At 28.7% G+C, this 25,086-nt stretch overlaps 2 protein-coding genes across 2 annotated transcripts; one reads left to right on the top strand and one right to left on the bottom strand.

The window, feature by feature from the left end:
• Positions 1–2,406: 2,406 nt before the first annotated feature.
• On the top strand, positions 2,407–3,482 carry LOC129885143 (transcription repressor OFP6-like). Its single transcript, XM_055959345.1, has one exon. It carries the CDS (start codon positions 2,479–2,481, stop codon positions 3,031–3,033), a length of 555 nt encoding a protein of 184 aa, XP_055815320.1. The 5' UTR covers positions 2,407–2,478; the 3' UTR covers positions 3,034–3,482.
• A 19,339-nt stretch (positions 3,483–22,821) lies between these two features.
• LOC129885142 (transcription repressor OFP15) lies at positions 22,822–24,043 on the bottom strand. The gene has a single exon (XM_055959344.1). The coding sequence runs from the start codon at positions 23,948–23,950 to the stop codon at positions 23,084–23,086; it is 867 nt and encodes a 288-aa protein (XP_055815319.1). The 5' UTR covers positions 23,951–24,043; the 3' UTR covers positions 22,822–23,083.
• Between the last annotated feature and the right edge of the window lie 1,043 nt (positions 24,044–25,086).

The raw sequence follows: 25,086 nt of genomic DNA, 5'->3' as shown, positions 1-25,086 counted from the left end.
ATTTATTTTAATCACCTTAATTAATCTAACTTGCATATTAATAATAATATTTCATAAAAATAATCTCTACTTGTGTGCGTCAACCATTAACTTAGTAGCCTATTCATGGTAGCCTCACCGCCAATAGTGAGCAACTTGAAAAAATTATGAATTTTATTTTTCATATTAAATTTAATTAAAAAAAAACATAAAAATTTATTTAGGGTGGATCTATATGAAGAGGGGCGGTTGAAAATGAAAAAAATTATTATGCAAGGAGGGCAAGGTGGTTTAAAAAAATTATGGATTGAGCTCAACCCGCCACGCCCCATTGCCATCCCTAATGGATGGTGATAAAATTTCATTTACGTACACATTTGAATTAAGCTTTGTTTTAATTTTACATTTCAATTAATTTTCAATAAATTATATCAATTTAAAGTTTGAAAAAACAAATTGTATGTATTTTTATCTGTTTATTAAATAATTAAATTAACCAATAAAATATATCATTCCTTTAATTTATACATATTTATCTTCATAAACTGTAAAATTTACATATATTTTAAATATGATTCCGCTTATGTACTCGATGCCGTCCTACCTTGGTAGGAGTAAGGTCTGCGTACACTCTACCCTCCCCAGACCCCACGTTGTGTGATTTCACTGGATTGTTGTTGTTGTTGTTGTTGTTGTTGTTGTTATGTACTCGATATTACAATAACCCCAAAATTATCAGAGTTAAAATTCGGAAGAAAAAAAAGATAATGCTTAGAATGACTTTAATTCAACTCTTTCTAAAATACTATCTCATATAAGCAGCGAGATTAAATAACACAATATATTCTAACAATTGTTCAATTCTAAAAAAAAAGAAAAGAAAAAGATACTTAATAAATAGAAATAACTTAGTAAATTATATTATATTTCTTATTTTTCTTAATGAACGTAAAAAAAAAGAAGAGCAATAATTAAAATGAGACGGAAAAATAGTACAACTCCCTCTTGATAGGGAAAAAAAATAGGTGACCTAATTAAATAGGCTGTCATCAATAAGTTGAGTCAACTAGCTGTTACACTATTGTAAAAACTAATATACCTTCCATTTATTAGTCTGTTTGGATTGATTTATTTTTAAGCAGCTTATAAGTTGGAAGAAAAAAAAAGTAGGTGCAGGTCAATTTTTTTTTGACTTATAAGCTGTTTTCAACTTATAAACTGCTTAAAATAAATTCATCCAAATAAACCCAACTATTTAATGAGGCTTATTTTAAGCACAAAATGACTTCAAGTTAGTCAGTCAAACACTCAAAAAAAAAAAAACTAAAAACAGCTTATAAGTAACTTATAAGCCAATCCAAATGACCTCTACATGTAACTTTATCCTCACTTCTTGTTTAAGAGTGAGTTTGGGTGAGTTTTCAACTTTAATCTAACATTGTTACATAAATTAAAAAGGTAAAAACTTACATGTATCATGTATTTACACTAATAAGAATTTACATGCATCAGATATGTACACTAAACAAATACAACCTAATATAATTAGGTGAAATATATATTAATTAATTATAATTATATGATAAATAAAAATATCTTAATACAGATAAATTTAACTCACTCCTGAAAAGAAAAAATAAAATTGAGTGACCCAAAATTGACTGTCATCAAATATAGTTGTGTCAACTACTTGTTACACTATTATCAACATGAACATACCTTTGCTTGACTACAACCCGTTTGGACGAGCTTAAAAAAAAAACTTTTATGTATGAAGTATTTTTAGAACTATGAAGTGTTAAAAATTATTTTTATAAATAAGCAGTTAAGTGTTTGGATAAAAGTGTTTAAATGAGGAAAATGATGTGAATTTTAGGGTTAAAAGAATAAAAAGGGTAATTTGAAAATTTAGTTAAAATATAAGGGATATAAAAGTAATTTCTATGGTCAAAGAAAATGACTTTAAGCACTTAGAAAAAAAAAGTTAGGAATCCTAACTTTTCATTTTTGACTGACTTTAAAAACTTTATGGTTTAAAGTTAGCATTAGACAAACACGTCTAAAAGCTAAAAAAAGACTTTAAATTGATTTTGACCAACTTAAAGCCATCCAAACGGTCTCTAGGTAACGGTTTATCCAATAAAAATTGATTTATTCTTCTATACCAACAAATTATTAATTATAAATTTTAATTTGTTCAACTTTTGTTAATAAAATAATTCAATACTAATAAGTCAATTTATTAATTACAGTTTAATTTTGAACAATTATATTTTGATTGTTAATTACATTATAATTTTAGATTATTTAATTTCAAAATAAATAATTTTATAATTTCATTACAATTAAATAAAATTAATCTTAAAATTAATTATTTGTTATCCCTCTTATCAAATGAGCCCTTAGCTCACATGAACCATTTATATATGACTTTCTCCACACTTCTCCTTTCTCACTCCCAACAACAAAAATCTCTCTGCAACTTTCACTTTTCAGGCAATGTCAACTCACCGGCGAAGAATCATTCTCAGCAATGTCACCGTAAAACTCGGCTGCAGCAGCAGTTGCATTCGACCAAAACTTTCAAGTATTTTCCACCCAAAACCCCGTAACAGAAAATCCCCCCAAACCAAAACCCACAACAAAAATTACTCAAATTATTCCTCTTGCAGTTCATGGGACACGACGACGACGACTTTTTCGCCGCATTCGGAAAGTACGACGAACGAATCTTCCGATTTCAGAACCTCAAAGGCCGTTCAGGGATTCGGCCGGATCGGCGGCGAGAGTGTTGCCGTAGAGAAAGATTCCGACGACCCGTATTTGGATTTCCGGCAGTCGATGCTTCAGATGATTTTAGAAAAGGAGATTTACTCGAAAGATGATTTGAAGGAGCTGTTGAATTGTTTTTTGCAATTGAATTCTCCGTATTATCATGGGATTATTGTGAGGGCTTTTACTGAGATCTGGAATGGAGTTTTTTCTCTCCGGCCAGGAGTTGCCGGAGCTAGCTCGCCGTTCTTGCATGGCGGAGGTCACGTGACTTATAGGTGATAGTCACGTGACATTTTGCGGAAGCTAAGCTAGTTCGCTGTTTTTGCATGGCGTAGGTCACGTGACTTACAGGCCATAATCACGTGACACCTTTTTTTTTTTTTTAATTTTAAGTGTTTTCACGTTAAGTGTATGTAGTTGCCGTTAGTAGTAGTTAATATTTTATTCGGATTTTTCAAAAATATTTTTTTTTTTGAAGAATTTGAGTAATATAGGGTTGTGGGACCCATAATTATTTGTAATAGAATGGGTTTCTAGAAATAGTTTATTATTAGTAAGTTTTTTTTCTTCTTTTAATTTAGTATTAGGAGGGAAAAAGGGGTTCTATTTTCACAGCCTTTTTGATTATGGAGGAGAAAAATTTAAAGATGTATTATGTAGTCAATGGGTGGTCAAAAATGTTGTGAAAATTGAAATCTATTATTAGTAATGTATTGTTCTTATTTCTGCATCGTTTTTGTCTTTATTTTGCCTTTTTTAATTTTTAGAAATTTGAGTTTACACGTCTATTTATTTTGAGAGAACTTATATGCATTATCTCAAGTTATGTATGATTGAACTTTATGCAAAAATAATAAAATATATTTATATAATTAATGAAATTTAAATAAAAATATATTGAATTAAGTTGCTAAAAATAAGGCATAATAGTTTAAATTAGTAAGATGTGCTTTAAAGTCCAAATAAAAATATGAAAAAATTATTCAAATACACAATTTATTTTAACATATTCCTGAAAATTTTCTATCATTTAAAAAAATAATATGTTTTTTTATTGTTTTTTTATTCTCTGATGTATTGGTTAGTTATTTCACTTTACGTAATATATTAGGATGTCCGATATATCATTTTATGCGATGAATTAATTGAATACATCATTTACGTGATGTATCAAAATGTCAAGTATATCACTTTATACAGTAAATCAATCGAATACATCACTTTATTTGATGTATTAGAACGTATGTGATAGAATGTAATTGAAAATAATATTTAGATAAAATTTACTAAAAATATCCGCATTCAATCATATAATATTTTTGTAATATCACATATCTAAATTGTTCTATAGTGAATAGATGTAATCTAGAATACTGTTTATTAAAAATGTTAACTTTTATTTTGTACAAGTGAAGGTGCTACTTTTAAAAAAGATATGTACTACTTTTCATGCATGGCATAGTTGTGGAATCTTAAAAAGTATAAATAAAAGATCAGACACATAAATAAGCTTTTGAACTTGGTTGATTTTTCTTCTCGGATACTTTAACTATGCTACCTTTCTATTGAATTTCTAAACAATACACAATTTGTATCTTTTAAACATTTATTGCTAACATTGCATAAAACATTTTATCACGCTTGAAAAGAGCGTGAAAATGATTTAAAGGGCTGATGTGAAATCCATTTTGGAATGTAAGGAGCTGACGGAATCCATTAAACGTGTTATCACGTTTGAAGAGCACGTGAAAAGGAAAACCGTTACATCCCAAAATGGATTCCACATCAGTCTCTTTAAATTCTTTTCACGCGCTCTTCAAACGTGATAAAACATTGTATGCAATGTCAGCAATAAATATTTAAAAGGTACAAATTATGTATGGTTCAGGAGTTCAATAAGAAGACAGCATAGTTGAGGTATCTGAAAGGAAAAATCAACCAAGTTTAAGAGTCTATTTATGTGTTCAGCCTAAATAAAAAGGTACTGCACGGTTTTAATCTAGTTTAGTTTTTAAAAATTAAATAAATTAATTTTCAAGAAGTAAAAATATGACAATTATTTTAAAACAACGAGAGTAATGATTAAGAAAAATAATTGTTGAAATACTCTGTGAAACTTATTTCAACTTTCAAGTCTCGTCATGAAATTATGAAGCATTCATAAAAGGTTAATTAAAGTTAATTAGACAGAGATTTATTAGAAGTAAATTCGAATTGACTACTTGTTATCAAATTTATTATTAAGTAGGGCATGTAATGTGTGCCCGATGGCTATGCACATATTTATTAGAAGTTAATAAGGTCATTATTAAAATATGAAGAAAGATAAATCAATGTGTCCATAATATGACACATAATATATTTAGAAAACGAAGGGCACAAACTTGAAGAAAATTTGTTAATCTAAGAAGATGTGACTAAGAATAGCTTGCCGTGCGAACCTTTTATTAAGGATGCACTTATGCACACAAGCAAACTTTAAGTATATAATTAGTTGTTAAACGATTCTTTCAGATCTTAAGCACGACCTTAGAGAGCTTTTGACTTGAAGTGATTTTCCTTCCTTTTTTTTCTTTCTTTTTCCTCCCTTATCTTGATCAAAATATTAAATAATGAATTTCAATTGTTTATTCTTCATATATAAAGGGAACAAAGATGAATAATACTCTGAAATTTGGTGCTTCTATTCTTCTATTCTATACTATATACTTTGGTCAAAGATCCTTACTGTGATTTGAGCTGCAGTCTTCTTATGGTGGGGAAAGATAGACCTTGGGATTTGGGAAAATGAAATAAAATAAAATTTGGGAAAATGGACCATAAATTAAATAAATAAATGAATAAATAACAAAGAGACAATTGTTTTAAATGCAAATTGAATGAATGGTTAATAGGGTTTTATGTGAGCTTTGGAAGTTTGTACACATACCAACAATTAAATTATCATTAAAACTCAAATGTGGTCATCCCCTCTTGATTGTTCCCCTTTCTTTACATGTGAAAATGCAACCCCCTCAACCCCCCCCCCCCCCCAACACACAAAAAATAATTATATAATTTTATTGAATGAAAGCCTGAAGATGATTTTTCAAAAACAATTTTTTTACCTCCTTCAGATAGTGATAAAATCTGCGTATATTTTATCGTCTCCAAACCTCACCTAATGAGATTGCTGGATATATTATTGTTATTGTTCTTGTTGAATAAAGTCTGAAAAAGATTTAAAAAAAAATATCATTTTAAGACGTTATTTTCGAAAAATCCACAATTCATACATTTCAACTCTATCTTCCATAAATGTGATTAAACATGCATAGTCTTAGTCGTAATAAAGGACCCTGCATTCACTAATGAGATCTACCATATTCACTAAAGAGTCATGCCATTTTTTCAATATAATAAATATAATGTTTTAGAAAATATATTGTAAAAAAAAAGTTTTAGAAAATATATTGTAAAAAAAAAACTATCTTTTAATTCTCTAAATTTATATTTAGTAGTACAATGGACAAATAATTAAAGATGGAATATAAATTCACTCACTAAGTCATGTGAATTGTGATAGGGTTACTTTACCAAGGCAATTAATAGTCATATTTAATCAAACTTTCCAGTACAAAGGTCTTTAATTTCACAAGAAAACAACCCTCCTTTTTGTTTTAATGCTTTCCAGTTGCTTAAAGTACAAAACAAACTTGAGTTGTTTTTCTCTCTCTATTTCATATTAATCAAATTTTTAAAGTTTTTTTTCATAATTTAAAATAAATAAATTTTTCAAAAGTTTAAAATAAATATTTAATTTTTTAATTCATTCTTGCTCTTTATTTATATTTTTTTAGTTGATAAATTGAAGAGAGTGAATTGTTTATATTTATAATTTTATTTTAAATTATTTTTATTTTCAAAAATAATTTAACAACTACTAAAAGGATTAAAGTAAAAAACGATGTTTAATTTATGTTCTAAATTTTTTCATAATTAAAGAGAGTAATAATTAAACAATGTCTTTTGTGCCTCTAATTATTATGCAGAATTGTCTTTATTCAGTTTTTTGTGCTCTTTCAACAGTGTAATACTCATTACACATTGGAAAAATACAACGTTCACGAGTTCCCTAGTACTTTATCTTTTGTCTCAAAAACAGATATCGAATATTAAATAAAAAAAAATTAAAAAATACTATAACTTATATGAAATGGTTCATATTTTGTATTGAACATGATCATTGTTGGTTGAAACATTCAGAATCTCAAATGCCAAAGTTTCATTCCTAAGCTCAAATTAACTCTCCTCGAATATGTAATCACCTTGAAGGTTATTTTTGATAATTTTTATAAAATAATTGTTTATTTCTTTTAATAGTTGCTCCGAGTCATGTTTTATTAGTACTCAAAGTCGATTTTGTGAAATTCTTTAAAAAATTGAGTTTTAAAACTTTTAAATTTTTTAAAAGCTTAAAGTGTTTAAAAGTGGTTTTTGATACCAATTGTAGCTATGAGTCTCGGAATGGAATTCTGTCGATTCCATTAGTTTTGGAATGTGGAATTTAGTATAAGAGAGTTGACGGAATTAGATTTGAAGTTGTAACGTGGAATTGAGGTCTCAAGTTGAAAATTCTTGAATTTTTTATCATAGAATTAACTTTGATCAACATTTGGAGTTCGAATGCTCGGAATTGAAATTCGACGACTCCGTTAGATTTGGAGGATGATTTTAGGCCTAAAAGTGGTCTTAGTGGAATTTTTAGAGGTCCCGAGTTTGATTTGGTGTTTTGAAGCCTAAAGTTAGTTTAGTTGCGACTTATCGAATTCTAGGTCAAGGAGACCTCAAATTCAAATTTTGACGGTTTCATTGAGTTTGGAACGTCGATATTAGTATGGTAACATATATGATTTCTGTGCATTGAATTTCGAACGAATTTCGAAGATCAATTCTGAAACTTTGAGACTTGTGTGATTTTTTGCTGATATCTGGTGCTAGTTCCCTTCATCGAAGGCTGACCTCTTTTGGCATCCGCGAGCCTTGATCGCGATCATGGAGGGCCGTATGGCCTGACCCTTGCGGTTTTCGAGGTCAAGGCCGAGTTCGCGGAGAGAGAGCAAAACATGTTCATCGCGATCGCGGACTAAGTGAGCCGCGATCGCAAAGGGCTAACTACCTCTGAATAGTAGTTAATTCTCAAAGACGGAAAATAAAGTCATTTCCACCATTTTTGAATTTTGGAAGCTCGGGGAAGGCAAATTCAAGAAGGATTTTCATGGGAAACTTGTGGGTAAGTGATTTTAAGTTATATTCTTGATTACCCATTGATTATAACTCGTTTTTAACATCAAAATCAATGTTTTTGAATTTTAAAAATGGGGGATTTTGTTGAAGAACTTGAGTTTGATAATTTGATGACTATGAGTTGAATACAACTCCGTTTTCAAAATCATTTTCGTCAATGATTTCCAAATACTTCAAAGAATATTTTTTATAATTTTTTTTAGATTTAGATCCCATTTTTTCAAAATCTGATTTTTGAGCCGTTTTGATCCTTTTCCTCAAATTTAGTATTTTTGGTGTCGTAGGACTCGGTTTTTTTTGTGAATCATTATTTAATTAAATTTTATCAATTCGGAGAATCAATAAAATGGCAAGACTTAAATTTCAGAGTAGGCGAGGCCGAAACTAAGGCAAGTGAAACTCTAAACCTTCGTAAGCTTTGTAGAACCTTGTAATTCTTTATATGTGCATTGGAAAGTAATGAAAATTTGGGTTTGAGGTTAATTTTGAATCATGAATATTTCTAAGGTCCATGATCAGGGTTATAAGAGGAAATTTGATCAAATGAAGTGATATATTTGCAATGATTGATATTGTTGATTCGTTGTGGGGAATACACTATGATATTCTTGATATGAATTGTGTATTGTATTGGATTTCATCATATTCATATTGATTGCATGAGCATGTTCATATGCATTGGGTTTGCATCTTATTTAGTCCAATTGATGATTATGCCAATGAGGAATGTTTCCAGCTAAGGAATAAGCGAGAGAGAAAAATAAAGAGGATTTGAGGGATGTGCCACACACCGTAGTTGTTACTATATAATATTCGAGGGATGTGCCACAAGCTGTAGTTGTTACTATATCATGGGACGTGCCACACACCGTAGTTGATACTATATGATATTCGAGGGACGTGCCACACGTCCTAGTTGTTACTATAAGATAATCAAGGGACGTGCCACAAGACGTGTTTGTTATTATATGATATTCGAGAGAAGTGCCACACACTGTGGTTGATACTAAATGATAATCGAAGGTCGTGCCACACGCTGTGGTGGATGCATGGACATACATGCATCATCTCATTGAGCACACATTGCATTGCATTGCATCTGTTTGATTATCTGAGAATTCACCTATATTTTTGTGTAATTTTGATCACTGATATACATGTGATATTGTTGATACCTATCCGACTTATCTGATTGTTGAGATGCACTTTGCTTTACGTGCTACATGAGTCATATATTTTTAGGTGAGGTCGTTCTGCTTACAGATTGTAGTTATGAATGTTCGGATGGCTTGCTAGGAGTACTTATTTCTATTTAGCTTCACCTGTGTTTAGTGTTTTGCTTGTTGAGTACCGTTTTATTTGGTACTCACTCTTTGCTATCTACACTTGTGTAGGTTCCGAATCTAGACAGTGGTTCAGTTTTTCTTTCTTCATTCGAGGCTTTGTGAGGAGACTTGTGAGGTAGTTGTTCGATGCCGACGATCTCCCTTGTCCCTTTTCATTATGCTTTGTTCTATTTGAGAAGCAAAGACATTGAAACTTGTAATTATCTTTCATTTCTGTTATATTAGAAGCTTGTACACGTGACAATCAGTCTTTAGGGTATTGTAGTTGACTAAGACTTCTGCTTTTATATATATTTATCAATTTAAATTATTTTTCATATTATATTTCCGTAATTGTTTGGATTTAGACTGACTTGTCTGGTGAGAAAGATAAGTGCCATCACACCTTGATAAAATTGTGACAAAATATCAAATTATTATAAATGAAACTAAAACAATAAATAATTACATTACCAAATTAAATTTTCATTACTATCGAAATCATTTCGACACAATTTCATCACCAAGTTCTTCTAAAATTATCACTAATAATGCTAAGCAAATTTAGGTATACAATATTTAGCTTTGCAACAATATTGTGGCAATCAAGGTGAAATTCTAGTAGTTGAGGGTCCATGGTCTTAAGATAGGGGTGAAATGGTGATATGAAGAAAATACTAAAGATAAAAATGTGAGAGGCATCACTTTAATGAAATAATTAATATTTGTATATTTTACCTCTACTACTGATGAAGAATAAAGGCATAATAAATGAATTGGTCTTTAAACTTTGCTTCAAATTTTAGTTATAATCTTCAATTTTAATAATGCATAAGTAGGCATTTTAACTATTCATTGCTTAAACAAAAAAATACACGAAACCAACCTGGTATAACGCGTGATCGGGACACAATTCAAACGTGTCAGGTGTAATTTTCGAGGCCTACAACGGTAAAAAAAAAAGTGGAAATGACAACTCTACCCTTAATGAATACCTTTTCTTTTGTTTCCTTTATTTTTTTTATTTTTTTAAATTATAAAATACGTGTAAAGTTTTTAATTATGTGGTAGCCACTGAGTGACTAAAAGATCCACGTGGGAGCGTTTGTATATCACGCAATAAGGTTGTTGGTTTCGCGTGTTTTTTGTTTACGAAATGGATAGCCTACTTGTTCACTATGAAAGTTGGATGTCATACTTAAAATATGAATCCAAGTTTAAGGGCCAATTTATGTATTATGCCAAGAATAAAATTAGACATAATAATATATTCAGTATAATTTCATGAATGATATCCATAAACTACAAAATATCTATATCTTGTCTACTTGGAATTTTCTCATTAATTTATATGATGAAGAAGCAATACCTAGTAGATAAGTAGACACAAAAACAAGTTATGTCTTAGTTCATGTTAAGTTGTTTTCTTAATGGAAGACATTATTTGGACTTGATAGTAAAAGGTGTTTGAAAGAGAAATAAAAAAAGATTTGGGTCCAATTGACTGTTTCTGAAAATTGGAGAGTGGTTTGTAAAAAAAAAAAGATCTTCAAAATTGTGGTCATTTTTCTTTGAGAAGAAAGTTAGTAGGTGCAAAAAGAAGTTTATTGAAAACATGTGGGACTAAAAAAGTAGAATTGTCAACCCTAAAAAGATAATTATAAATAAAGTACTACTATATATGAGTTTTCATGTTAGTGGGGATTCTTATTATTTGTTTTCTGAAGTTTGGTGTAGCTTTTTGATATGAAACTTATATATATGTTAAAATAATTGACAAAAACTAAGTAATGTTCATTTTTAGGGGAACTTAAAAGATGAAAAATACTCTAAAATATATTTAAGGGAGTTCTTTGAAACTACAAAAAATGGAAAGTGGTTTGTACCAAAAAAAATCTCAAATTATAGTCATTTTTCTTTGAGAAGAAAGTTACAATAGCAACATTATACTTGATGTAATATTATAAGTGAAGTTTGGGGAGATTGTGTGTACGCAACTTTACTTCTATATTGTTTTCGATGAATTTTTAATTTAAGTAACGTATATCAAAATTATTATGAAAAGAAAATACATTAGTGAAAAAGTTATATCAAAATAATAGAGAAAAGAGCAATAACAACAATATATAATATGATAATCGAAGTAAAATAATAATAAAATTGAAGAATAAAATAGTAAAAAAATTATTTTGACCATGTGAATTATTAGAAGTAAAATTGTCAACTCCAAAAGGATGATTAGAAAGTACTATTTGAGTTTTTATGAAGTGGGGGTTCCTATTATTGTGTAACCCAAATATTCTCATAAAAACAAGATTTCCCCAAAGCTCGTACTTGGGGGGTGTAATTTTTAGTTTAGTACCTCTGTAATAATATATAGTGTAGCAAATATAGCTTACCCCAAAAAAGAAAAAAAATCCAAATTCATTATAATTTTATATTATAAGATCTCCAATGTCAATTCCATAATACTGGTATCATGTCAAAGGTGCATAGAAACAGAAAGTGACTCCATTGAAATGATAGTTGTTGGAACAACTGAGTTATTAATCACATCACCTCATTGATAAAGATTAATAGACAAAACAACAGACTCCCTTTTCCAATAAAATAAAATAAATAAATAAATAAAGTAATGTATTTGGTCACTTGACGTGTTAGGTATCTACCTATATTAGGGTCCGTTTAAATTTAAATTCGAGCATTGCAAGGTTCATTTCTTAAAATGAAACTCTCAACATTTCATTATTTTCAAAAATTCGTGTACAAAACCTCTGATTAAAGATGAAGATATCACAATTATCCTATTGCAAATCATATCGATTAATAAGGGCCCTTTAGCATCTAGGGTCTTCTTTTTTAAAATTAAAATAAAGTTTTATGAATAAATACTTGCATACTTGGTAGTGTGACAAGACATTTCACAAATCTTTAAGACTGAAAAGTAATATCATATTTAAATTATATATCTTACTTTTCTCTTAAATCTATTTTTTTTTTAAATATCATTTTCTATTTTTTGTTTAATTATTTAATTTTCAAAATTCACTAACCTAGTTAATTTAAATTTATACCATGTAAAATTTATTTTAAAAAAATTACTTTCTATCTCGATATTTAAATTTGAAATCTCTAAATGAAAGTCATATATTCATCTTATCACATATCTAAGTGGACTTTTATCATTAGTTAGAGATGAAAAGTATGTAGATAAGTAGGCAAAACTACCAACATTATCTAAGTTCTTATTTAATTGTTTTCTTAATGGGAGACAATATTGTTTGTCTCCAATAGGAAGAGACATATAAAAAGAGAATTAAGAAAAACAAAGGCTGGAAAGTAACAACACATTTTGGACATGATAAAAAGTGTTTGAAAGAGAAATGAGGAAGTTTTAGATCCAATTATTTCTTAAAATGGAGAAGACAATATTTGTGGTTTGATAAAGACATTAATTAAAGGCAGTTAATATGTGTAATATAACACAATTTGAATTCATACGTTTTAAATTCAATTTTTAGCAAAAATAAAAAATAATAATTGATTTTTTCTATCGGTCTCCCCTCTGCTCAAGTTCACTATGATTGAGTCTTATAGAGAAATTATTTGAAAATAGCTATCTATATCATATAACCTCTGATCCTCGAATAAGTTTCTTTCCGCTTATATAGAAATTGCTTGAAAATAGCTATCTATATATGTGAATTTTCATGATATTTGCTAAAACATTTAGTTTCCTTTCTATGTCAAAATTGAACATGTGCCTAAATATGCGTTTGACAATAGATTTTAAATATTTTGAACTTTATTTGAAATTTATGAAGTTGAAGTTAAAAATAGAGTTATGATCATATTTTTGCAAATGAAAGAAAATAACACTTTATTTGGAATCTTTGAAGATAGAGTTAGTATATATATATGTGTGTGTGTGTGTTTAAACTATTAAATTGGTTTATTTATTTTCACTATTTAACTAACTTGAGTTTTGTATAGATATTTTCGTTTAGACCTACTTCGAAATAAAATTTAAAAAATTGAAATAGAAGTTAATTAATAAGTTCAACTAATTTTTATTATTTCTACAGCACAACATATTAATTAGCATACATCTTATAAGTATAGATTTTATTAATTAAAAAAAGTGAAAGAAAAAATAATCCAGAACAGATTTGACAAATGAAAGTGATAGTTAATAGTTGGAGCAATTGAGTTGATATCAAATCACCTTAATGGAGAACAAGGACCCATATTAAAGATTTGACAAAAATGCAAGTTCCATATATAAAAAAAGAAAAGCTAAAAACAAAATAAAAAGTTGGATTATTCTATTTGGTTTAGGGGAAAGTGGGGGTAGAAACTATTATTTTGTCCAATGAGATGAAAAGTTTTGATTTGCAATATTAACTACTTTTTGATTTGAAACTTAAAAAGTAGTTTGTGGACCTTGTACATACTCTTATTTTTTTTTTTTTTTTATGGGAACAGACCCTACACGAGGCTCCCACCTCTCGTGCACAGTCAGTGGTTGAGCACCACCCCAAGCCTTAACATAAATAAACAAAATAAAAATACAAGGAGGGGGACATAAACCTTACCTCCGATTCTATGGTGGTTCATAAGTCGGCTAACCTATTAAGGTCGGCTAACTCATCCTCGATACAAAAAAGCTACTAACTATAACTAGAAAGCAATAAATCTATGAGAGGACTCCTCCCGATACAAATCGACTAAGAAAGCATAAATGAGGGAGACTCTCCCCTTCTATGAGAAACAAGAAAGTAACCTACACTAGTCCTATTCAACTATGCTACGTACCCGACATAGCTACATTGAAGAAGAACAAGTATATGAAACTTCTATCTCGCATGGGATGGGAAACTTCTTTTCATCTTTGCCCTTTTTAGTCGTGTCATACCAAGTAAGTCCAAAGAAGTTATGCAACAACATCCATAGCAGGAAGCAGTTAAGGAGGATGGAAGGATAGAAAGTAGATGGAGCCATAGTAGCCAGCAACCTTGGAGTTTGTACATACTCTTATTAAGGTCCACTTAGGGGCATTTGGTAGAAAGTATTTAAAAAAAGAAAAAATTACACATTTCACATAATTATGAATCGCGGTTACAATTTAATGAAATTTGTTATTATACGAATCTAGGAGCTCATATATAAATCTGGAAGCGAATTTAGGATCTCATATACAAATCTGTGGGAACTAAATATACAAATCTCTAATACAAGTTTGTATTTGTATATATAATCTTTTTGAAAATAAATTTTATATAATGCAACAAGATATACAAACGGGAAAACCAATTGTATAATGCAACTAGATACATAAATGGAAATTGCATAGCAATTGGAACTATAGCTATGAAATGTAATTAGACAAATTGTAGCTAAAGAGCCTAATTATGTTTCAAGTCTTTATTATTTTCGAAATTTCCTCTTAAAAATATGTATAATTTAATTTTGGTATTACTAATTTTTTAGTAGGTACAATTTTTGAATAACCTATGTATAATTAATAGATTTTTAGTATAGGCATAGATATGATTTTTTGGATATAGATAGAGGTAATTAGATCTTCGTATATTTTATCCTTATCAAATTTTATTTGTGATATTACATTGAATATGTTGTTATTGCATAAATATGATTAAAGACACAATTGCCCCTGTAACCGTATATATCCAAAGAATGTGGAAGATATTTTTGTAAACAAACATATACATTAGTTGAATGGGCTAATAACTCAAATGATCGATTGGATTCAACAATATCCCGAACCCATAAATTTCAAATCTTGAATCCGCTTCCAATCCACTAACTCAACCCCAACCCAAAGGGCCAGAAATTATTTACCACCCCCCTAGTCATGTGGTCACAAGTTATTGGTTGATTCCTTGATTGCATATATACATTTAGCATTCAATGCAAATCTCATAGATAAGTTGACACTCAATAGAGGAAAACTTGTAGCATTATTTTGACAGTTCATATATCTCAGATTCAGATTCATAAGTCTCTTTCCTTGCAAATTCCCAGAACAAAGTTATTAAAGTCTTTGTTTGCTCTTATCTTCCTAGAAATCATGTCATGGGGATCTCATTGTCAAGATTTTTTTGTAATCATTTAAAAAATGTTACTACCTCCGTTTTAATTTATATGATGTAGTTTGATTAGGCATGGAGTTAAAGTTTTTTTTTTTTTTTGAAATTTATGATCTAAAATAAGTCATAAAAATGTGTGATTATAAATCATCTTATTAAGAGTAAAATGGATGTTTCGACACGATATGGTTGCTCTGACGTACCTTTCGACATGATAACAAGGTCCAACGAGAAGAATATAGCATATGAAAGATGATTAATGTACCTTAAATAACACAATACAAATTTAAAAAGAGTGTTTACGAAGAATCGTGGGATACCCTTCCACAACCAAAACATAGTGTGTAAAATCTCAAAAGAGGGTCTGCAGAGGATAAGATGTACACAAACTTAACTTCTATTTTTGCGAGGTAAAAGTATTATTTTTGATAGATCATCGATTCAAAAGAAATGTAATCAAAGCAAAATAACAATTGGAAATAAACCTTTTTAATTTGACTATCAATCTATGAAGTAGTGTACCACTAATTGGGTCCATTATATATTATGAGGTCTGCATTTAAATCCATACAAAATTTGAATATTATTGGGCTTTAGCCCATACAATAAATCATAGGAAACAAAAACTCAAAATAAAATTTTCAAAATTTCAAATTAATTATTTTTTTTAAAAAAAAAAAAATGAAGGGTACCAACTTTGTACCATTTGTGTTTGGTCATAATAATGATTTTTTTAAATCGTTCTTGGAAATGAAGTTTTCATTTAATGGTCATGAATATAGATGATGACCTCGAATTTTTAAATAAATAAATAAAATTAATTTCTTGTTTTCTACAAATTCATTGACAGATAAGAGCCTGCAGATTAAAGGCCCATTGATTTGTTCATTTTCTAGGATCAACATTCAAATGATCTATTTTTAATGGTTTTAATCAAACTATGGTTTTTTCTTTTCAAGTTCGAAATCCGCTTGCATGCTTTTTTTCGATCGAATTTGTTGTCAGGATCAGAGTTAGAGATCAAGGTATAAATTAGGTAAAATATCTTGGTTTAAATACTATATTTATCTTAAGAAATTCATTTAATATGTACAAATTGAATATTTTAGAATCCAGTAACTTAAAAGGTCTAAAATCCTGAACTTATAAGTTTCAAATTTTAATTCCGCCTCTACTTATCACACATGTGACTTACCTAAAATCTACTTGTCACATGAGGCTTGCCTAGTATGTGGCTAACCCAATTTATTCATATTTTAGCTATATTGTTATTGGTTAAAACTCAAATTTTACTCATCTAAAATATCATTCACCAATAAGCTAAAATTTGGGCGAATTAACAAAATATGTGTTCATTTTGCATCACTATTCTCCTGTGTAGTTTATAGGCTATTACACTAAAAATTACTTCGATAGCAATTGTAGGTTTCCTGGTAAAATAAACAATGTGATTTTAGAGGCATATTATTGAGTTTAAAGCTTTTATTATTAACAAATAAATTAACAAGCTTTTATTTGGGATTTAATTTATATAGTGTTTGGTTACGATTATTTGTCCTGGTTATAATTTCAAAATTATAATCCTGAAATAATCTTAATTTGAACCAAAAATTCCTAATTAATTATTAAATTATACCAAAATTATTTATGCAGGATTCAAAATATTTACCAGCCAAACACCGGACATATTGCAATACAAATTTTATATACCGTAATATTTCATCCAATATATTAAATTAATTAAATAGTTTTTTAAATCCACACATTTTAAAAAATATAGAGGTTTTTAACTAGATATGTAGATTATACTTATTTTTTACAGACACAATTATTTAATTTTCCTCGAATAACAATACAAGCAAAGACAAAGATAGATATATCTTTGCCTTGAAATAAGACAAAAACATACTGCATAGCTTATGTAGAAATGATGTTATGAAACCCCACAAATTATTTGGATAATAATTAAAATGAAATCAATACGTCATATATTAATTACTCCTTCCGTTCTATTTTAACAATCGCTTTAATTATAAAAATAAAAAGAATTCTCAAAATGACGACCACTTTAAAAATTCAATATTAACTAGGCTATTATTTTCAACTATGCCCTTAATGTTACAAAATAGTTTTTTAATACCAGTTAATTCTCAAAAAGCATCCCGATTATTAAAATGGAACGGATGAAATAGCAAATTTACTTTTATTTTGTTTATTGATGGTCTAAATCCACTCCAAATACTAGTCCTCAACTTCAATTATATGAGTCGAACGATTATCAGAGTTGAGTTTTGGTATAAGAATTATAAATTCTGATATAAAAATTATAAGTACCAAAATAACATGAAGATAATTTTTTTTTAAAAATGAATTATTATTTTTTTTTCTCTTTTGAATGAATCGTTTCTTTTATATTTGTGTATGATTATTAACCGAATAACTGAATCAAACTAAATCGAAACCGATAACAACCAAACCGATGTATTTATATTTTATTTGATTTGATTTTATTAATTTTAAAACTAATTAAATTGATTTAGTTTTAATTTTGACCAATAACCGATCCAAATCAAATCGTGAACACCTCTAATTAGAGTTGAGTTAAACTCACAATTCATTTATCATTGATTAATGTGAGACTTCCATATAAAAAAATGGTTAATAGCACTAAGTTTAATTAGAAGGTTCGCCGCTCAGAAAAAAAGAATCTTGGCTCTGAGATTAAGGCTATCATTTAATTATATTAGCAACAACTTCATCTTTGAATTAAATTATAATATACTTTAATTTATTTTTTATTTTTTTGCAACGTTAAGTTGGATTGTTGACAATATTTTATTTTTGATATTTCTTTTATTTACATTATTTATTTCTATGTTGCTATATAAAGTACTCGATTTTTGGGAGAGAAGCACAAATAGTGGAGCATATTATGCTAAGTTGTTTCCCAAAAAAATTGTTGGTTTTGTGGTCCTTTTTAGATTTTTATGAAAAATCGTGTAAAATGTACATTATTTATTATCCACTCTTCTTTTCTTTTCTTATTATTAATTTTGTTTACTTGAGTGCGGGATTGATTGATATTATTGGAGTCCTGATTATTTTGATCCCAAACAATTCGGTCACTACAATAATATCTAATTCTTTGTAATTTTGATATATAGTTTCACAAAATATTGAAAAACAATTTCCATTATCCAATCTTTCACATCGAACTCAAGTTCTCTCCTAAAAACATCCGAATAACGGAAAAGGACTTTTGACGACTTTGGGCAGCCCTTAACCTTTCTCGAATAAGCTTGACCTCTTCCAAGGCCTCAAACACTAACTCGGGCCTTTACAAGGCATCCTCTCCTACTTCAAACCATCCAATAGGTGATCAACACTTCCTTTCATACAAGGCTTCAAATGGTGTCATTCTGATACTCGAATGGTAACTATTATTGTATGCAAACTCAACCAACGGTAGGTGATCATCCCAAATCCCTTTGAAATCAAGCACATATGCCATTAACATATTGCTCAAATGAAACTAGTGGCATGGTATGATAAATAAAAAATAGAGTAATTTACATAAATTTTATAGTTTTAAGAGCTAATTATATTATTTCTCTGCTCTTTTTTAAATGACAAAAATTTCTTAATTTATGAATTTCGAATACATCATCAGACATCTGAATACATAGGGATCAGGAATGTATCCGAGAGGGGAGGTATGTATCATAGAGGGGATATAGATGTATTAGAGAGGGGATAGAACATCCGAATACATAGGGAAGGGATGTATCCGAGAGAGGAATGATGTATCCTAGAGGGGAGGGATGTATCCAAGAGGGGGATATGGATGTAGGGGTGTACATGGACCGGGTTGGTTCAGATTTTTACAAACCAAACCAAACCATTTGTGTCGGATTATTAAATCTATAAACCAAACCAAACCAATAAAAGTCGGGTTTTTTGATATCAATTTTTCTCGGGTTTTTCGGGTTTTTTCGGGTTTTTCGTTTTTTTCGGGTTTTTTTGGGTTTCTCCGGTTTTCATAGTATCTAATAAAAAGCATAGAGCAGTACTTCTTAAAAAGAGTTCTAGTACAAAATATCAACATATAAAATGGATGCAGAACACTGTTTGAAGTTTTAACTTTATAATATAACTTTATAAGATGAGCTTTTTTTGTATATTATTTAGATGAGCTTCTCAAATCTAAATCTAAATGTAAGAAAGAAAACAAAACTTATGAAAAAGTTTTAAAAAATATTTATAAATTACATTTTAATAAATATTTTTATGTATAACATAATTTAAAAGTAGTATATCTATAATCGGGTTGGTTTGGGTTCGGTTTGACTTTTTTTAGTTAAAACCAAACCAACCCTATAATGGTCGGGTTTTTTTTTCAAACACCAAACCAAGTCAAACCAAACCACTAGTCAGGTTTTTTTTCCGGTTTGGTTCGGTTTGTCGGTTTGGTGCGGTTTATCGGTTTGCCCTGTACAGCCCTATATGGATGTATCAACGAGAAGGGAGTGATGTATCCGAGAGGGGATTTTTGAAACTTTTTTAAATAATAGGGAATTTTAGAGATTATGATAAAATAAGATGTGTATTTAGATAATTTTTTCTAAAAGTTAAGAGAATTATATATGGTATAAAATTATATAAGGACCACAAGAACACATGGAGTTCAATCTTGTGGCAGTGATAATTCTCCCTTTCAATCCCATTAGGTTTCTTGTTTCTTTCTCCATTCTTCTGCTCCAAAAATCTATTTAGCCAGTGAGGATTGAAGTGATAAGGTAACCCTACCCTAAAACAAAACAAAATCTTCCCTCCAACATCTTGTTTTCCATTATGCATCCCCCCCTACACACACTTTGGGGTGGGGTGGAGGAGGGTCGGAGATAAGGGGCATAAAAGGGTTTTATATAACTGATTCTAACTTATTTGTGACTAAGACGTAATTATTAATGTTGGTTATATATATAGTAGATGATGATTACTGAATTTCCTCAATCACCTTTTTGCGTATTCACTTATATATATTTTAAATCTTCTTAGTGAAAATCTTTATTTTGTGATAGAGAGGAGATATCAAATTTCGTTTTTTGAAAATTTGAATTAGTTTAATCAAAGACTAATTAGATATTTGAACATGATTTCGTTACATTTTCAAAGTAAAAAATGAGAGTATGTTGAAATTAAAAAAAAAAGGGTATTTGAAATCTCAAATATTATTTCAAATATTTCAAATCATATTCATCGATCACAAGCTAAGGTTAGATCATTAAAACGAGAATATAATACGAATGAAGAAGAGATCAAGAAAACACGTCAAACATTCAAAAGAGTATAGTTAATATTAAAAAACATGCATCATGATATTATCATGTGCCATAGCATGTGATGTATGAGTTGGTAGAAAGAGTAGAGAAACAAACTCATACTCTCAAGAATTTTAGAGTTATAATATCCCCATTCGAATTGGTCTAAAGTATTCATGAGATTTCTCCAATGTAAAAAACTCAAACTACTGATATTCATCGTAGAATAAATCATCGCTTCTCAAAGTCCCCGATTAATTCTACTATAGAGGCCAACGATAAGGTAGAATCCTCTTCATACCAAAATTGATACTACTTTTTTAACTTTGAGAAATCAAATCCAGTCACCATTTAAGGACATAAAAAAGTGACTCTTAGATTATGTATTTTTTTTTCTCAAATTTAGGTTTATGTTTATGATAATTTTTTTGCAGAAAAAAGGACCACTCCAAAAATTTCAGGCCCAGTAGTGTTGTAGCTATCATGATAATGACTTTCCAATTTTTAAAAATCTGGGCTTTTATTATTTGATCAACAGTTAATGTATGTGTTGTAAACGGCAAATTTCTGCAAAATCTGGTCATCTATATTTGTGTATAAAAATGTTATTATTTTATTTATATTCAATTTGAATAAAAACGTTAAAAGTCAACTAAAATAAGTCAATTCAAATAGAGTATAACTTTTATACACAATCAAATTATGTAAAATATAATTACAAATGATCATTCATAAATAGTAAGATTAATAATATACTTTCTTCCGTTTCAATTTATTTGTCTTATTTTTCCTTTTAGTCCGTTTAAAAAAAATGTCTCTTTTCCTTTTTTTGACAACTCCTTAATTCTAACTTTCACATGACATGTTTAAAACAACAAGATTAAAGTATATTTTGGTATATTATCTGTATTTTTAGTTTAAGATCACACAATTTAAAAATATTCTTAATTTAAAAATTACATGCCAAGTCAATACCAAACAAACAAAGTGAAACGGAGTGAGTAAAAAAAAAAATCAGGTTATCTATTGAAGGCTTACAACATACGTACAATATCAAGGTAAATACTTATCCACACAGAACATTTATATCTAAATAATTCAACTTATCATGGTTAAGTGATTAATGAAGTGAAAATATGAATTAATTATTAACCATGGACATGTAGCAGCGAAGCTAGTATACGAATTACAGATTCGGCCAAACTCAAATAACTTTTTTCAAAACTTTATATTTGACTCAAGAAATGTATTGAATATATATTAATTATCAATTTATAATTCAATAATTTAAATAAATTAGAATACCAAATTCATAAATTTTAAAATATAATTCTATTTATAGAACCTAATTATATGATGTATCATTTGATTTGATGAGAACAGTCGATAGCATTTGATCTATTATAATTGTATGACACTCATAAAAGAAGTGTACAGTTGTCTATTGTAACATTGGATAACTCTTTAGTCCTCAAAAATTAAATTTACCCAACCAACATTTATTTTGATTTCAGCTCTGCATTAATAGAACAATTTTGTTACAAATTTGGTAATCTCTTTTGACTTACAACGATATATTCCATCTAGAGTAATTCCATAAAATAGAATCTGACGAACGTAAAATATATTTTGAATATACATGAATTGAACATAGAGTTTTTCTTACTACATAAAAAGTGAAACAAAATCTCGATCTTGATTTGTCAACTAACCCCTGTTATTAGTAGCCGAATTAAAAGACCATTATGAGATCAAAGTCGCTTGTCGATCGTACGCTAGCTCTGTTCAACAAAAGTCATTAATTTTTTTTTATTTTTTAAGTTTTGAATTTTGTGAGTACTCTTTCGATTGTATTTCATAATATAATATGGTGAAGTTGTAAGTATTTATCTATCCTTAATTAAAAGTATCTGATTTGAACCTTGATCATATAAAGTCATCTTTAATAAAGAACGTTTTACTCCTAAAATCAGGGCCGAAACAAACCCCAAATATAAAATCAAAAAATACATTGATGCAACAATATTTGATATCAATACAATACTACAATTAATTTAATGCACTTGCTAACTACACCAACGAGAAGAAATAACAAAAATTACTACCACTATTACTACTACTAAAAAGAGACCAAAAACATTAAAAGAGGGTCAACAACTACTTTTATAGAAGGAAAAAAAAAAAGAACTACTACTAGAGTAGTATACATATACATTTTACATTTTTTTTTCTTCTAATTTCTTTGATCCAAAATATCAAAAATTGAAAAGATGATGAAACAATGCTATCAACATTGTTTTTTTGTTTGAATAACCTCATCTTCTTCTTCTAACAAAGACAAACAAACACTGGTACTAGTAATAGATGAACTTGTAGAACATGAAGAAGAACAAAATGACAATGGAGATGTGAAAGAATGACTAGTTGTTGTTGTTGTTGAAGATGATAAACATTGTTGTTGTTCATCAATAGTTGTCATTATTATAGAATCACCAACACCAACATTAGTAATATTGTTGTTGTTCTCACTATGACTTGCAAGATTGACCAATAAATCAACAAAAGCACCAACAATGTAACCATGGTTACTTTTGCAATTTACCTTCAAGTAACAAGTCAATAACTCTTCAAGACTCTCCCAATCTTGTATTCCATATGCTTCCACCATTTCTTCCATTGATTCTCTAAAATCCACAAAAGGATCCTTTGAATCCAATCCCAATGGAAAAAAACTAACAATATTATTACCTTCATTAACAACATTAGTGCTAATACTAGTACTAGTACTAATATTCTTGGATTCTTGAAAATCAAGAATTGAACTTGTCTCTTCTGGCTCAAAAAATAACCTCTCTTTCTCTAATCTCAACCCTTTAATCACTTTCTCTATGCAATCTTGACCATTGATAGTTGTAGTAGAGGAAGAACTTGTTTCATCAATTTCACTAAAAAATTCATCAACACTATAACATGTAGTGTCATTAATATCATCAAGATGAAAAGTGGAATTGAAAATGTTGTGATGATTCTTTTCTAACCTAAATGAGAGGGTTTTTGGTTTTCCACAAGTTGGTAATGACCATGGCCATGTAGAAGTAGTAGTAGAAGAAGAGGAATTTTGTGATGAGTTCTTGAAGAGAGAAGAGAGTTTCATATTTGGCCTTTTTTTTTGTTTTGTTTGAATGAAATGAAAAAAAAAACAATGAGAGGAGAGAACTAACTCTTGAAATTTGAATAGTTGGTGTGATGGTGGGTAAAAATTTATGAGATCTTTTATTTTTATTTTATTTGGTTAGGGTTGGGGAGTGGGGGGGTGGGTGTTTGGTTTTTTCTTCTTCTAGCTATGTTGGGATGTGAGTATTGGTGGTTGTGAATAGTTGTAAGTATGAAATTAATGTTATGCATTTTATTGTGGAGTTTAAGTTTTATGTATTCACAATGGGTAAATAATAAATTGATTGATTGAATAGTTGGTTTGATGGTGTGTAAAAATTTATGACACCTTTAAAAAAAAATTAATTTTGTGATGTTTTGTTTTTTCTTCTTTTATATATGTATTTGATTGCAACTATGGATATAAAAAACATTTCGCATCAAATATTAATATTAAGCTAAAACATTTGTATTTTAATTATTAATGTTAAGAAAAAATAAGTATATAGAAGACACATGTTATGCTATTATTTGTTTTGTTTGATATAAACATAGAATGCGATTTATTTATTTTACCACGAATGTATCCCGTAACTTGTGGTTTAATGAAAGTCTTAATAACTTTGCTCAAATATTATATATATATTGAGAAATTCATTAATATCTATAAATATTTTGATTTTAAATTTAATTATCATCATCATTATTATTATAATATATTAATTTAAAATTAATATAAATATTTATAAACTTCAAATTTTGAATTTATTAATCAATCTGTCATGCTCATGGATAGAGCCATCTTAAACGAAGAGTGAGTCGGTGCATATTTTTTGCTGGAAAATTATGCGGTAAATAGATATTAAATAAAAGTTATTATGAATATATTTTAAATATAATTTAGAATTTTTTTTATATATTTATTATTAAATTTCTAACTCCATCACTAATTATACTGTAATTGTTAGTTGTGAATGTGTGAGTATGATATTAAAGTGAATTTTCTATTTTTGTTATTGTGGAAGGCAATTAATGCAATTTGGTCAGTTTTTGTTCAAAACATATGATTCTAAAGAGGTTTGCTCATGAAAAGAAAGGGGATTGGTGGGGTATACTACATTTATTTATATGTAAAAT

The sequence above is a fragment of the Solanum dulcamara genome, chromosome 4 (genome assembly GCF_947179165.1).
Source record: "Solanum dulcamara chromosome 4, daSolDulc1.2, whole genome shotgun sequence".
Classification (NCBI taxonomy): Eukaryota; Viridiplantae; Streptophyta; class Magnoliopsida; order Solanales; family Solanaceae; genus Solanum; species Solanum dulcamara.
The sequence above is the reverse complement of the archived record's forward strand: the minus strand, read 5'-3'. Positions and strand labels throughout refer to the sequence as shown.

What these genes read in the sequence shown, in the direction of transcription:
- LOC129885143 (XM_055959345.1), top strand. Translation starts at nt 2,479, where the DNA reads ATGTCAACTCACCGGCGAAGAATCATTCTCAGCAATGTCACCGTAAAA.
- LOC129885142 (XM_055959344.1), bottom strand. Translation starts at nt 23,950, where the DNA reads ATGAAACTCTCTTCTCTCTTCAAGAACTCATCACAAAATTCCTCTTCT.